Source organism: Cyprinodon tularosa, unplaced genomic scaffold, assembly GCF_016077235.1.
Source record: "Cyprinodon tularosa strain WSP-4 unplaced genomic scaffold, ASM1607723v1 ctg327, whole genome shotgun sequence".
NCBI classification, from domain to species: Eukaryota; Metazoa; Chordata; class Actinopteri; order Cyprinodontiformes; family Cyprinodontidae; genus Cyprinodon; species Cyprinodon tularosa.
Genome location: NW_024039038.1, coordinates 644,975 through 661,853, shown reverse-complemented (window position 1 = coordinate 661,853; position 16,879 = coordinate 644,975). Strand labels below are relative to the sequence as shown.

The 16,879-nt window shown below is 37.0% G+C and overlaps 1 protein-coding gene and 1 pseudogene across 1 annotated transcript; both read right to left on the bottom strand.

The window, feature by feature from the left end:
- Window positions 1–1,315: 1,315 nt before the first annotated feature.
- LOC119788816 lies at window positions 1,316–1,861 on the bottom strand (annotated as a pseudogene).
- A 3,463-nt stretch (window positions 1,862–5,324) lies between these two features.
- LOC119788808 (extracellular calcium-sensing receptor-like) lies at window positions 5,325–15,608 on the bottom strand. The gene is made up of 16 exons (XM_038293454.1): window positions 15,379–15,608; window positions 15,007–15,301; window positions 14,811–14,897; window positions 14,177–14,446; window positions 13,886–14,086; window positions 13,522–13,797; window positions 13,068–13,295; window positions 12,854–12,977; window positions 12,085–12,278; window positions 9,777–9,863; window positions 9,393–9,662; window positions 8,832–9,038; window positions 8,453–8,725; window positions 7,674–7,901; window positions 7,467–7,590; window positions 5,325–6,686 (listed from the first exon to the last, which is right to left on the bottom strand). Exons 1-16 carry the CDS (start codon window positions 15,600–15,602, stop codon window positions 5,773–5,775), a joined length of 4,002 nt encoding a protein of 1,333 aa, XP_038149382.1. The 5' UTR covers window positions 15,603–15,608; the 3' UTR covers window positions 5,325–5,772.
- Between the last annotated feature and the right edge of the window lie 1,271 nt (window positions 15,609–16,879).

The window sequence follows — 16,879 nt, the reverse complement described above, 5'->3', positions numbered from 1 at the left end:
GAAATATACAACTGACATGGAGATGGAAAGGAAGGTGAGAAAGAAAGAGTGGATAAAAACTAAGAGGGGATTTAAAGAGAGAGAAAGGAAAGAGTACATGAAAATAGAGAAAACGAAACAAGAAAGATAGACAACACAGAAGATACAGAGTAACTCTTAGAAGTCTGCCTCCACACTTGCAAGAAATGTGATGTTTGTTTGCATGTTTATTGGGCTCAAAATGAGGGCAGTGTTGGCATAGCAAGTAACCCACATCACTAAAATCAGTGCATACTCACATCAGCCACAGTGTAGTATGAGTTACTAAGCTATCTCATCAGATCAACAAAGTCTTTCCTCAAAAAGAAAGTTTGGCTGGATGCAGCTATTTCTGCACCCAGCTCCCGAATTTCACGCTACAAACAAAAATGCCATCTGCCCAACTGAAAAAAGTTTAGAGTACAATCAACCCTCCAACATCTCTTAACTTGACTTGCCAAAACATGACAACAAAAGAGAAACAGAGAGGTTACCTGTCAAGAAATGGTAGGGTTCCACAGGGGTAGCTACCTTAAACCAGGTGAGTAATCAAGCCACAATAAATGCAGGGCTGCAACTTTCTTCAAGAGAGAATTCATTCATCAAACAATAGTAGATTGACTTTGGAATTAGAACTCGATGAAAGTCTTCTAGCATGAAAAACTTTATTGAACAGCAGAACTGATTTTTCCCCTTTTTATTACAACATTCTTTTATTATAAGAATTCAGGCTAGAACAAAATTTTTAAACATGGTCTGTGGGTAATTTCAGAGTAAGATTATGGTATAAAATTGTATGCTTTATAACTCTAATTTCACAGGAGCAAATTCAGAAATGGCAGTAAAAAAAATAAATCCATTGCATTTTCAAAGCCTTTCGGTGCTTTAGATTCAAGGTTTTATGTGAAATCCTGAACAGAACTGAATCAGATTATGTTTGGGTGATATTTTATGTCTCAAACCTACCCTTGAGGATAATATGTGTGGCCACTTCACTCTATTTTCCATTTAGTTTTCATAAATCAATTAAAATGTTTTAAATCAAACTTTTTTTCCATTTAGTGCTGTTGTACATGCAAGAAGAGATGATTTTAGCTAGATTTTTTATCCCTCTATTAGATTCTATTGACAGAACAACCAAACTTCAGAGTTGCACGCTGGGGAAATACACTCAGGAGATAAAAAGTGAGTGTATAATGAAATACCCCAAAGAGAGAAACATAAGTGAATAATATCATTTCCACAATCTTTAATTGTTTGGCATGGACAGTTTAATATTTTGTGGTTCCATGACCCATTAATGCGTTTTTTTTATTTCTCTCTGAAGATTTCTTGCTAAGAATGCTGACATAAAGCTGATAAAAGCTAATAAGCCAATGTAGCAAAGTAAAACAGCAAATCCATAAGTTGAACCAATTTCACATTCATAAACTATTGTGTCATTTTGGTAACGTGTGTTTTTATGCGGCATCGGTGAAGCAGAAATGGTACACACAGTGCAGACTAGGGCTTGAATGCAAGTGGGAACAAAAACGGTTCTTCTTTGTTGTGTTGAACCAAACCTTTTTAACACTGCTCCACCTGCTGGTTTGGAAGCTTTAAACACAGCCCGAACCACCGTGGTTTTAACCAGTATGCATGAGACACAAAACACAAAGCTTATCCCAAATACTACTTGCCTCAGCTGACATATCTACAGCCTGGGACATCCAATGAAAAGCAGAGAACAAAGGAAGGACAATTTAAGTGACACTAAAAACAGGAAGCTTAGCTCTGCATTATTGGCTGGTACAATGGGATTGCTGCTATGATAGGTCAAGATTCCCAGAACTTTTGAAGTTATTTAATTATATGTTATATACACACAAGCATACATATACATATATACTCACAGCTTTTGCTTTGATTCTTACCTCTTCTATCAGCATAAAGGTGTGAATCTCATGGGTAAACACAATGACAATGTGAGCTGTGGACAACTATCAAATTTATAATTCTCTTCAGTCCAGCTGGTTTGCTATCCTAAGGCAAAACCTTAAGATATGCCAGACAAGCTACCCCAGTTTTTGAAAGTTATTATTGAAAAGACTGGGCAACATAGAATCTGTAATCATCATCAAAAGCCTATCCGCATCCAAAATTCATCTTAAAAGTCCTCTGATCCATTTGTATGCTCGTGTGCGCAGGCGTTTCAACCCACCTCCAGCCTCTCCTCCAACTTCGTAGCTAAAGCTTCATCAGAGTGTCATTCCTCCTGGACTCTTACTGTGTTTCCTGTCTCATCTCAACCGGTCCGGCAGAAGACCACCATGTTGAGCCTGGTTCTGCCAGAGGTCACTTCCCATTGGGGAGTTTTTCCTCTCCACTGTCGCTTCATACTTGCTTATCATGGACAGGTTCTCTTAACCTGTGTTATCCAACTGGACTTCCATCTTTCAGGTCCCTGAGTGAAGCTCTAGTATCAGCCGACGCAATCCACTTGATCTCCCCTTAAAGCTCAGCATACCGTCTCACTAATCAGCAGTCTACAGACTGACCAACTTCATCTATCCATCCCACCACCAGTTTCAGGCCTGGGGGGAAAGAGCCCTAGTCTTTGCTCCTGTTCATGCATATCTATCAAAATTAAGTGCTATGTTTCCTGCCAAGGTCTGAGCGCCAAAGACAAAGTAATTGTATCAATAAATTTCTCCTAATTGTCCTTTCTCTTCGTGTGAGTTTTTCAGATTGAACTAAAAATAATAATAATTTATTGTATTCAATGTGAAATACCCTTTACAGGTTGGTTGTTCTGGTTCTGATGTATATGTGATTTCAGGAAATATAGAAGTCTAGTGGACCTCAAATAGCCCACCTAGGACCACATCACCTCGCCTATGCATTTCATTAAGATCAAACCTTTGTAGTCTACAAGAAGAAAAAATATATACAGGTGCTGGTCATAAAATTAGAATATCATGAAAAAGTAGATTGATTTCAGTAATTCCATTTAAAAAGTGAAACTTGTATATTATATTCATACATTACATACAAACTCATATATTTCAGATGTTTATTTTGTTTAATTTTGATGATTACAAATGACAACAAATGAAAATCTCAAATTCATCATATCAGAAAATTAGAATATTACTGAAGACCAATAAAAACAAAGGATTTATAGAAATGTTGGCCAACTGAAAAGTATGAACATGAAAAGTATGAGCATGTACAGCACTCAGTATTTAGTTGGGCCTCCTTTGGCCTGTATTACTGCAGCAATGCGGCGTGGCATGGAGTCGATCAGTCTGTGGCACTGCTCAGGTGTTATGATAGCCCAGGTTGCTCTAATAGTGGCTTTTAGCTCTTCTGAATTGTTGGGTCTGGTGTATTGCATCTTCTTCTTCACAATACCCCATAGATTTTCTATGGGGTTAAGGTCAGGAGAGTTTGCTGGCCAATTAAGAACAGGGATACCATGGTCCTTCAACCAGGTACTGGTAGCTTTGGCACTGTGTGCAGGTGCCAAGTCCTGTTGGAAAATGAAATCTGCATCTCCAAAAAGTTGGTCAGCTGCAGGAAGCATGAAGTGCTCTAAAACTTCCTGGTATGTGGCTGCGTTGACCCTGGACCTCAGAAAACACAATGGACCAACACCAGCAGATGACATGGCACCCCAAACCATCACTGACTGTGGAAACTTTACACTGGACTTCAAGCAACGTGGATGAAGTGCCTCTCTTCTTTTCCTCCAGACTCTGGGACCTTGATTTCCAAAGGAAATGCAAAATTTACTTTCATCAGAGAACATGACTTTGGACCACTCACCAGCAGTCCAGTCCTGTTTCTCTTTAGACGCTTCTGACGCTGTCTGTGGTTCAAGAGTGGCTTGACACAAGGAATGCGACAGCAGAAACCCATGTCTTTCATACGTCTGTGTGTGGTGGTTCTTGAAGCACTCACTCCAGCTGCAGTCCACTCTTTGTGAATCTCCCCCACATTTTTGAAGGGGTTTTGTTTCACAATCCTCTCCAGGGTGCGGTTATCTCTCTTGCTTGTACACTTTTTTCGACCACATCTTTTCCTTCCCTTCGCCTCTCTATTAATGTGCTTGGACACTGAGCTCTGTGAACAGCCAGCCTCTTTAGCGATGACCTTTTGTGTCTTGCCCTCCTTGTGCAAGGTGTCGATGGTCGTCTTTTGGACAACTGTCAAGTCAGCAGTCTTCCCCATGATTGTGTAGCCTATAGAACTAGACTGAAAGACCATTTAAAGGCTTTTGCAGGTGGTTTGAGTTAATTAGCTGATTAGAGTGTGGCACCAGGGGCCATCAATTTTGAACCTTTTCACAATATTCTAATTTTCTGATATGATGAATTTGAGATTTTCATTTGTTGTCATTTGTAATCATCAAAATTAAACAAAATAAACATCTGAAATATATGAGTTTGTATGTAATGTATGAATATAATATACAAGTTTCACTTTTTAAATGGAATTACTGAAATCAATCTACTTTTTCATGATATTCTAATTTTATGACCAGCACCTGTATATGAGGCAACAGATATCAAAAGGTAAATCAAGAGAAAACGTGTGAAGCAAACCTCCCATATTTCTAGTCCTCCTTATATTACTCATGCAAGAAGGCAAACATTTATATGCATATGTACTATTATGTCATTACTGACATGGTCTTTAACACCAAAATAAACTATAATGATAATCACCATGATTAAAAGACCCAACAGCTATCAATTATTTAATAATTCTATTCAATCTTTTCTTTATTGAAGGTTTGAAGAAAAATTATTTATTTTAGTTTTTTGCACGATGTATAAAATGTAACAGTACAAAACTTTATATTTTTATTTAATTTCATAAAATATAATGTGTGTTCTACTGTGTGTATTTCATTAAAAATATATTTTGATACGTGTTGCAAATGCAAAAAGAATGCATTTTATTCTTAATTGTATTTCCTCTGTTTTCTCTGTTAACATATGTAAACTCTGGAGATTTTGGAGTCTGGAAATTACATATTAAATGTAAGATGATGCTAATTCTAATATCCCAATCAGGATTTAGCCTATAATATTTCGGGTTCAATTCACCAAACATTTTGTAAAACCTGAGTTTGTGTGTCCTCCTGATATCCAAACCACATCAAGGGAAAATCTGCTCCATGAATAGTTTTTTTTAAGCAATGTCTCAACATGTAAATGATTTGTTATTCATGTTGTGAGAATGTAGTCATCAACACCTTCAGGAGGCTTTTAAGAAAAAAATTACAGAATAACAGTCAAGAAGGCACAGTGTCTATATTTTATTTTCACAATGCATGATTAATTAGTACAATAGATATGTATGTTTTCTACACAAAATCCTTTTTAACTTAATGGAATGGGGTAAAGGGATGAATGGTTCTACTCCCTTTTACAGGCTTCAGGATTAAAACAAAAATAAACAGTTTAGAGAAAGGCCTTTATTTCTATGATGATTTGTTCTAATTACTGCTTGTGTTGTTGGTTACTGTGGAGGACAGTTGCACTAGAAACAGAAATAGCTGACATTACTTGAACATGAGTTTGGTGCACTACTGAAGAAGACATGTAAAATGACCAAAAAACAGAGAACATTACATTGCTTTATGAAGTTTTACTTAAACTTATAAATAAAAAACTATTGCAGATATTGCAACATATTATAAGCCTCTAAATCTGAGTGAACATAATAGTTTCTGCTCATAAAAATAAAAAATAAAATAACTGTTCTTCAACTTTTGGTTGTGGTATGACCCATGATAGATTTCTTCGTGTTTCTTTCTGGTCTTAGTAGTATTATGTAACACTTAGGTCCAAATAGTGCCACCAAGAGACCAAAACTGGAGGCCAGAATGGCAAACACCTCCACTGCATCTGCATATTTACCTGGAGAGTTGATATAAGCCGGAACAAATGCCACCCACACAGCACAGAAAATCAGCATGCTGAAAGTGATTAGTTTGGCCTCATTAAAGTTATCTGGAAGATTTCTAGCTAGAAATGCTAACATAAAGCTAAGAATGGCTAGTACACTGATATAACCCAGTAAAGCACTGAAGCCGATTGTGGACCCTACTACGCACTCATACACAATCTTGTCATTATGGTACTGAGTGTTTTTATGAGGTACTGGTGAGACAGTGACTATCCAGGCAGTGCAAATTGCTGCCTGAATGCAAGTAAGAGTAAAAACCGTTCCTCTCTGCTGTACAGCACCAAACCACTTGAGACTGGCTGCACCACCTGGTTTAGAAGCTTTGAAAACAGCTAAAACCACCATTGTTTTAACCAGAATGCAAGAGACACAAAGCACAAAGCTGATTCCAAACGCAGCATGTCTGAGTTGGCATGTCCACAGTCTGGGTCGACCAATGAACAGCAATGAACACAGGAAGCAGAGTTTAAGAGACACTAGGATCAGAAAGCTCAGTTCTGCATTATTGGCTCGTACAATGGGTGTGCTTCGATGATAGGCGAAGATCCCCAGAACAACAGCACAAATAGATGTTCCCAGCAATGAGGTCACCGTCAAACAGATGCCCAGAGGTTCCTGATAGGAGAGGAACTCTGTTTTTTTATGAACACAATGATCACGCTCTGGGCTGGACCAGAAATCTTCAGGACAGCTAACACACTCCAAGGAGTCTAAGAAAGAAATGAGAATCACATTTGTTAAGCACAAGCTCACTAAATAGATAAGATATCAATTAAGCCGAATATTATTAGTTAGTAATTCAGTTTAGCAGAATGTTTGAAAATGGCACCTTTGATGCTGATATCAAAAGGTAATGATATGTATGATGTAAAAAATAAATTTTAAGGTGTTACATTTCTGTTTTTGTATCGACAATATACTTTCGCTTAATGTTCCATGGCTGTGTGGAGGTAGTATTCTCTCAACATCTACTGGGAAGCTAAATCATGGTTGCACAATAACTCCACTGCATGGAACCTACAAGAGAGTGACTCTCCTCAACATCGAGCACCTGATTTATGGCATCTAGCTTTACAACTGCAGTCAGAATATCAAGACAGAAAACAGAAAAAGACAACCTGACTGGATTCTATTAAGATGAGATATTCCAGTAGTTTTATTCTGCTGATCTCCAGCTGTAAAAAAAAAAACTTAAAGAAGTGTATTGATCCTTTTATTTTGCTTTAAATTTAGGGATATTTAGTCATGTATTTGTGAATTATCACTTTGTTCCATGAAGTGATTTCAATAATAATAATAAAAAAAAATGCAGCATCTTTGAAAAAGTAAGGTAAAAAATAGGAAGCTCTAAAGTTCTTAAACTCCACGCTGTTCTAATAGTTACTATTATTGAGGAGGTCACTGTTTGGTTTAGATGCATTAACCACAAATCTATATCTCTTTTTAAGTTTAAAGCACCAAGATACAGTAGCTATGAACACTATACCAACCAGTTTCATTGCTGACCTTTCCTTCAGAGCATGGAACACAATAAAAACAGCACAAAGGTTCTCCTTTCTTCCTGACCATATGTGTTCCTGGATGGCAGCTCTCACTGCACACTGACTTTGGAGGCTACAAAAAGTGAAACAGATGTATTTCATGTCATGCAATGAGAGTAAAGCATGTTATATTAAATTAAATCAAAAATGGGGCACCTTTTTGGATTCAAAGTTCCAGAAGATTCTGTCCTCATAAATTTTAAGTTCTTCTTCTTGGGATGAAGACCGCTTGATCTCACCCACATTCTGAACTTTAATGTTTCCATCGGGCTGCCGAATCCAGTTCATGATGTCATATATTGGTAACACATCACCATTTTCATCAAACGTAACTTGGTCACCAAACTGTGTGGTGAAGGTCACCTTTTCAAGGTAGTACATTACCTATAAACAGGGAAAATTTAACAAACACATTTATATCTTGTAAAATGCATTTTTTCGCATAAGGACTGCTTATTCAGATATCCAGGGAAATATAACTTGATAATTAGTTTAATGTACAATGCACATAAACCTATTAAATAGATAATCAGCCATTCTTCTTTAAAATCGAATTATCACCACACCACAAACGAGACAGAGTGAATATTTTTACTTATTAAAAAAAAATAATAATAATTTTATCATGTTTGCAAAAATGTTACCTTAGGAGCAACTAATAATTCTTATATTTTCAATAGGAGGATGAGGATTTGTAGTCATAGAATATTTACGAACACATCACAAGCTAGCATTTTGAAAAATAATGGAAATTCAAGTTGCCCCATTGCAGGTATAGCACCCATATCTGACATCAACAGTTTTTATGGTTCATCAGCATTTTTTTGTGCTTGTGGTTCTAGTCTTTGTGGTTGTGGTTCTTGTATTTATGTCAAATCTTTAAGGTATACATACTGTAATTATACATATGGAGACATTTTAACCTGATTGCATACCTGTGAGAGCTCTAATGTGTGTAAAGATGCACAGTTCCCATTAAATGGTGCTTGCTCTGGAACGCAGCTCAGCATGTCATTAAGTGCATGTGCGAGTGCATAGACAGCTTTGTAGATATTATACTCAGGCCGGAGTTCTGACACATCCAGCAGGTCAGTCTCCACACTGTTTAACTCTTCTTTTCCAGTGCATATTCTTCCGCCATCCTCTACCCAACCTGCTGGAGGCGGGGAAAACTTGCATTGAAATGTGTGCTCCCAAAAAAGTTTCACCTGAAACATATGTATGGAGATAAAACATTACACACCTACATGAATATACTGTATAGAGCATACTTTTTATGCAGATGGTCCCGGCCTTACACAGTTGAACTCTTACCATGTTATTTTCAGAATAGTTGTTGTTGTATTGCTCAGGATGAATCCTCAACAGAAAATCTCGAAGTCCTGGTATTTCTCCTCGACGGATAGCGATGCCAAGTGTTCCACCAAGAAATGGTGAGAAAGCAGATATTTGGAGTCCTTCAAGCAATGTCAAAGCCTCACTGGCAATCCACTGAAGGCCTGTCACATTCTGTTTTACCACCTAAATATCACACACAATTCTTTTTATTAACCTTAAAAAAAATTACTGTCAACCTGTGTAACTGGCATATTTTTTAATCATTATTAGAAATGTTAACTACTTAACATGCAGAAAATCATATTTAATGTGAGAGGTGCATATTAAAAAAAGAACAATAATAAAAAGATTTTTCCAGCCAAATCAAAGCAGATATTGTACTTATTAAGCGAGTTAATTATTTGCATCTTGTTTGTAAAACTTAGGATATTAAAACTGAATATACATTTCCCAGAATCAAATGAAAATCTTACAATTTTGGTTTGTTAAAATGTGTTTTCTGATTTGGGCCAATACAATATAACTTTTTTCTCTAACCTGTTCCATGAGTTGGATCATGTGCATCTGATGTGCAAACACAATTACTACGCGTGCTGTAGATTTTGTCATCACATCAACAATCCTTTTATATTCAGTCGGATTGTCTCCCCAGGGTAAAATCTCAGTGTATGCCAAACAGCCTCCACCTGATCGAGTCAGGTCCGATTGGAATGATCTGGAAACATGCACGCCATAATCATCATCGCTGACCAGGAGACCGGCCCAAGTCCAGCCAAAATATTTCAGAATCTGAATCATGGCGCGAACCTATTGAGGATGGAGTCAAAATATATATACTGACTTATTTTAAAGCCTTACAGAAATACATACAGTTTAAACATGTATATGGTGCTTAGCAAAGTGGAACTTTTAATGGCTTACCTGAAATGCATCGCTTGGAATTGTTCTAAAGAAAGATGGAAAACGCTGCCGATCACTCAGACAAGAACATGTGGCAAAATAACTTACCTAAAATAAAATAAATAACATTTTACATACTCAGTCAAACCACCTTTTTTTCTTGCAACTGATTGACTATAAAATGCAATTTTAAAATATAAACTTACCATAGGCAGTTTGTACAAACCTAAAACATTTGAGGCAGCAATAGAAAAAGTGGAAAAAGGATCACCAACGATTCCCACAACTGGAGGGGTTCCTGAACAGTTCCGCTGAATCACAAACTGCTCCTCCTGGCCACTAGCCATTGACAAAGCAGCACTGAACCCAATGCTAAGAGTGGCACAGTTGTCATAAAGACTGTATCCTAGAGTCACATTAGGCAACAAACTGGAGTTGTTATTAATCTCATCAACAGCGAAGGCCATAGTCATAGCATGTCTGAACCCTAGAATGTCAAAGCTAACAAAAAAAAAGTCTGGCTTTATTACTCATTTTATATTTACAGTAATGTAAGTATGTTGTCCACTAGTATTGGGATACTTACCCTTGGCAGCTGGGTTGTTGTGGTACTGAGATGAATGTGTGTTCAGAGAAGGAAGAGCTGTAGTGGACTTCAAAAAGTCCTCCCAGGATTACATCACCAGGTTTGTGCAAGCCGTTAAGATAAAACTTTCTCAGTAACTTACACGATGAAGACAGAAATGAAGACTCAGAAAAGAAAAAGGAGGAATAAATCAGGAATTGATAGACATTCATAAGCAAATATTTGATAAACAAAGCCCCCATACCTGCCCTTCCACCAACCTGACTGTCACTCTTGAAACTGATATATATACAGGGCTACGACAGCCTGCTTTAGTTTCTCACACCACCCATCTGGGCGTAATAGTGGCCTCATGGGTGAACTATGGGCATTATGCTGTCTTATTCATGATTTATTCAAGAGAATAACAAACCAGGAAATTAGTGTTTGTTGTGTTACTCGCTATCCAAGTATAACAATTATTGGATTTAAATATTTAAATACTATTTTTTTTTTTTCTGAAGAACTTAGCTTAACGCTATATTTTTTTAATCGACTAAATCAAATTAAAACCACATCATAACTGGCTGGCATTTCAAAATGTATGCTTTACATGCTTGATATTTCATATGTAACATAATCAACAGCCCAATTGAAATAGTTTTTTATTGATTTATTTACAACTTACCAAAAATAGATTCTGCATGATAGTTGTGTGTCACCAGATTACTGATGCCATTCTTTGTTGCTATTAGGAAAAATAATTCACAATTTATTTTGTATCGTTTTTTGCAGAGTCAGTGAAGAAAGGGAAATCATGCCTTACTAAAGAATAGCTGCGAATTACTGTAAAATGTACCAAAAATTTATCATTATGCATGAAATTAGTATTTCCCCATCAGATATTAATTTTTAAGTAAAACATCACAACTTGTGGGGATCAAGTTTGTATGTTTGTAATATTTTCATGGATCTACATTGTGTAATTTAATTATTGACTAAAGTTGTCATATAGTCCTCTGTGTCAAAGAAAGAAGTTGCAATTTAACACTTTGGAGTTCCACGGCCCATGATAGCTTTCTTTGTGTTTCTTTCAGGTTTCAGCAAGATTATGTAACATTTCGGTCCAAAGAGTGCCATCAAAAGACCAAAGCTGGAGGTTAATATGGCAAACACCTCCACTGCATCAGCATATTTGCCAGGAGAGTTAATGTAGGCAGGTACAAAGGCCGTCCACACAGCGCAGAAGATCAGCATGCTGAAAGTGATTAGTTTAGCCTCATTAAAATGATCTGGCAGGTTTCTCGCCAGAAATGCCAACAGGAAGCTGATAATTGCCAGTAAGCCGATATATCCCAATAATACTGCAAAACCAATTGTGGAGCCAACCACACACTCATAAATGATTTTGTCATTGTGGTACTGGGTGTTTTTATGAGGTACTGGTGAAGCTGTCCCAATCCACACAGTGCAAATTGTGGCTTGGATGCAAGTAAGAACAAAAACTGTCCCTCTTTGTTGTACAGCACCAAACCACTTTAGATGCATGCCACCGCCTGGTTTGGAGGCTTTAAACACAGCCAGAACCACCATAGTTTTAACCAGAATGCAGGATACACAAAGCACAAAGCTGATCCCAAATGCTGCATGTCTCAGCTGACATGTCCACAGTCTGGGTCGTCCAATGAACAGCAGCGAGCACAAAAAGCACAATTTAAGTGACACTAAGATTAGAAAGCTCAGCTCTGAATTGTTTGCTCGCACCATAGGTGTGCTTCGGTGATATGTGAAAATCCCTAAAACAACAGTACAGATGGAAGTTCCCAGCAAAGAAGCTGTTGTCAAGCAGACTCCCAGAGGTTCATGGTAGGAGAGAAACTCTGTTCTCTTAAGTACGCATTGATTACGCTTTGGGCTGGACCAGAAATCCTCTGGACAACTAAAGCACTCAACAGAGTCTGAGAACAAGACAAACAAACATAGACTTTACAGTTAGTCATAATTTAAGAAGCCACATTGATTCATCAACATAACAGCTTCATTTTGTAAAGGTTACTATGTAACGTATGAAGAGAAAATGGATTATGGATTAAAAAGAGCCTAAGGAAAATATGATGTTTGGATAAAGTACAACACTGAATACAAATGTAAATTAAACTTGGCATCCAAATGATGCCCATCTTGAACAAAGTGAATATCTACAGGTGTATTCACTGTTAAAGTGGTATTCTTTTGTATTTTTTTTTTATAATCCAATTTGTCCTATCTATCTAAATGAATCATTTTTATTATCAGTAATCAAGATTAATAATATTAAATAAGAGTACAATGCAATACTGGCTTTTTGTAATTTTGTTTTGCAAATGAAGCTTTAATTCTAGAGCCAGCAAATTATTACATTTATGTTTCCTTCTACACCAATCAGTGATGTCTTGTTATGTCTTGTCAGTTTTCTCTCTATTTTCTATTCAGATTTATGTATTTCAGTTGGAACATTCATACATATAATTGTAATTGAAACCATAATACCAACTTGTTTCGTTGCTAATCTTTCCTTCAGGACAAGGGACACAATCAAAACAGCACACAGGTTGCCCCTTCTTTCTTGCCATGCGACTCCCAGGATTACAGTTCTTGCTGCACACAGACCGAGGTGGCTGAAGACACAGTTAACATTTGATCTGATCTCTTTTATTCCCAACATTGCTTATATATAATGACAACTTTAAATGAAAAAGGAAAGTAACCTGATTGTTCTCAAAATTCCAGAAGATTTTGTCTTCATTAAGAGTGAGTTCTTCATCACCAAAACTTGTTTTCCTTACAACGCCTACATTCAGAACTTGAATTTTACCATCAGGGAGCCATTGCCAGTTCATGATATCATATATTGGCAAAGCATCACCATTCTCATCAAATGACACTTGATCACCAAATGGAATGGTAAAGTTGACTTTTTTCAAGTAATACATTAGCTGCAAATGTAAGCAGATCAATTATATGACAACGATGCAAGATTTTATTTTCATTTCTTATTGTTATTGTTCACCAGCTGAGAAATGGTATAAAAACCAGAAACTAATAATACAAATGTAAGCTATCCAATATAAGCAGGCATGCATGATATTCAGTTTTGTATTAACCTAAATACAATGAGTTAATACAAGTTAGTTTTTAAGTGAATTGAAATTGATATCCCACCTGCCAAGCCTCCAGACTGTGCAGAGATGCACAGCTGTGTCTGATAAAAGGCCCTCTTCCTGGCTGACACTGCAGCATGTCATCAAGAGCGTATGCCAGAGCATACACAGCCTTGTAAATGTTATATTCAGGCCGGAGGTTAGAAACATCAAGAAATTCAGTCTGCACAGTCTCTAAATCTTCTTTACCAGAGCATAATGCCCCTCCAGCCTCTAGCCAGTCAACAGGTGGGGGAGCAAATCTACACTGAAAAGTGTGTTCCCAGAACTGCCTTATCTGGAAAGTATGGGAAAAAAAAACACCTGAACCAAGAAAACGTAGTTTGATTATGCAATTATAAGTCAAAGTTAATGCAAAATCTCACCATAGTGTTTTCACTGTTGGTGTTATTCCCAGGTTTTGTTTTTAGAAGAAAATCCCTAAGTCCTCGGATTTCTCCTCGACGGATTGCAATGCCCAGCGTTCCACTCAGGTATGGCATAAGACGAGATGTTTGGAGCACAGCTGCTGATGCCCATGCTTCACTCGCCATCCATTGCAAACCTGTCACATTTTGCCTTAAAACCTGTAGAGTGTTACATATAGTAAAAAAGAGTTATATGGAGCATTTAGCTTCAAGCAGAATGCTAAATGATATACTGAGAAAGAAAGATACCTCCTCCATCAGTTGAATCATATTGATCTGATGTGCGAATACAATGACAACGCGAGCTGTGGATTTTTTCATTCCTTCCACAATTCGTGTCAGTTCAGCCGGATTTTCACCCCATGGTAAAATTTCATAGTATGCAAGACATCCTAATCCAGACTCAGTCAGCTTTGACTGAAAGGACTGGGCAACATGAAGCCCGTAATCATCATCACTAACCAGTAGACCAGCCCATGTCCAGCCAAAGTGTTTTAAAATCTGAATCATTGCATCCACCTAAGTGGACATACTGCGTGAGATATTTTCTTTTCATTTTAAATCATTACAATTGCATTATACTGAATAGAAATATTCTACAGAACCTATGCTTTAAAACAGTGGTCTCCAACCCTGGTCCTCAAGATCTACTGTCCTACAGATTTTAGATGCATCCCTGCTTCAACACAGCTGAATCAAATGGTTGATTACCTTTTCAAGCCATTCATTTAATCAAGCTCTGTTGAAGCAGGGATGCATCTAAAATCTGTAGGACAGTAGATCTTGAGGACCAGGGTTGGAGACCACTGCTGTAAAAACTAATGTAATTTGGCCTATGTTGTACCTCATTTATTAAAAAAAAACAAAACAAAATCTGTCTCACTTGAAAAGTATCACTTGGGATTGTCCTAAAAAAGGATGGAAACCTTCGACGATCACTTAGGCAAGAACATGTAGCAAAGTAACTCACCTAAAAGGAACAAACAGGTAAAATGTGGTTAAAATGACCTCAAAGATATCACTGAATAATCTGTACATTAGGAGAGCAAAATAACAAACAAAAGCAAAAAATAACTTACAATGGGCAATCTGAATAAACCAATGACATCAGATGTGGCAATTGAAAACGTTGAAAAAGAATCACCGACGATCCCCAGGACTGGAGGGCCCCCTGAGCATTTTTCCTGAGGAAAAAACTGTTTCTCCTGACCACTGGCCAATGACAATGCAGCACTAAATCCGATTACTAATGTGGCACAATTATCATAAAGGCTATATCCAAGAGTCACATTTGGAAGCAGATTTGGGTCTTTGTTAATTTCCTCAATGGCAAATGCCATGGTCATGGCATGCCTGAACCCTGGAGAGTCAAAGCTTGAACACAAAATGTTACATTTTAATTTAAAAAAGTACCACAACCTGTGAACAAGTTATACGAGTGTGAAACTTACCCTTGACAGATGTGCTCACTTGGTTCTGAGGTGAATGTTAGCTCAGGAAACACAGAAGTGTAGTGTACTTCAAACAGTCCCCCTAGAATCACATCACCGGCTTTATGCATGCCATTAAGATGAAACTCTCTTCTTATTTTGCAAGATGACATTGAAACAATAAAGGGGAAGAAACTAATTAATAGAAAAAACAAGGACATAAATTTGTGAAGAAACACATCCATAATTACATCTCCTCATACCACCGTTTCTTTCTTCCCTGAATGGACATTTTATAGGGATTGTCCTCTCCCTTGATGGCTTTCATCACTATAGGAGGGCCAGAGGAGATCTTCAGAGAATAGCTGAATCTTCACTAATTTCAGATTTCTGAGAACTTAGAACTCTTTCTTTCCTTGACAGCACATCTTTGCAACAGCAGAGTAAGAACAACAGCTTGATAAAGATAGTAAAATGAAAAAAAAATGAAAGAAAATACACAATTTGTTTGGATTTTTGGTTCCTTTTGTGTTTATGTTTTTAGAATGTCCTTGTTGATTATACAGTATATGATCTTGACATATTTTAGAAGATACCTGTATCATATTTTGGGAATATTTTCTCCTTTTGAGTATCCGCCCCCAACTGTAACTACCTAATCAGTCCTGATGAGTTACGCTTTGTTTTGACTGAGGATGTGTATATATGGGGGAAGAATGGGCTAATCAGTTGATAGGAAACAGGTGTGGATGGAAGCAACTAGAAGGCAGCTAGGGTGAAGGGAACTGGCACTAGGGGGCAACAGAGAGTAACTCCAAAGATATAACACTGCTTAAATATAATGGAATAATAGTAGTCTCTACTCTTGTAAAGAGTAATGGGAATCCTACAATAAAAAATAACAAAAAAAGAAAACAACTAAAATGACACAAAGTGGAAATGAAACCCAAAAACAAAGACTTTCACCAATCAAAGGGTAACTGAAAAACATCTTTCAAGTCCAGTCCCAGGATTACATATATAAATATCCATTGACATCTTATGGTTTGGTCCATTACTGTCACTCTTGAAAAACAAGAAATGGCACTTAAAATGTTTGCAAAAACTGTGTTCTTTTATCAAAAGTGAGAATATAAAATGCTGCAAACTCTGTGCCGCCAACATTCTGTATAGAAATAGGAAACAAGGAAGGAACCTAGCTGCGTCAAATACAAACCAACCTTTCACAGTTTGCATGCTGTACCATGTTTTAAAGCTTTGCAGGCTGTTTAAATAAATCAGTTTAGGTTTTATGAATCAAAGTATTTTCAAAACAGAAGTGATCAGTCTGGCGGTAATGTTCATTTTTAAACTCCCTACATTAGTAACCATCCATTAAATATTACAATATTTTGTACATTTTTTGATAAATCATAGAGATAAAAGTGTGTAAAAAATCACAATTATTAGCAGCTTCCGAAATACTCAAACCGAGATATATGATCAGCAACCAGGCTACATCAACTTATTTCACTTATAACCC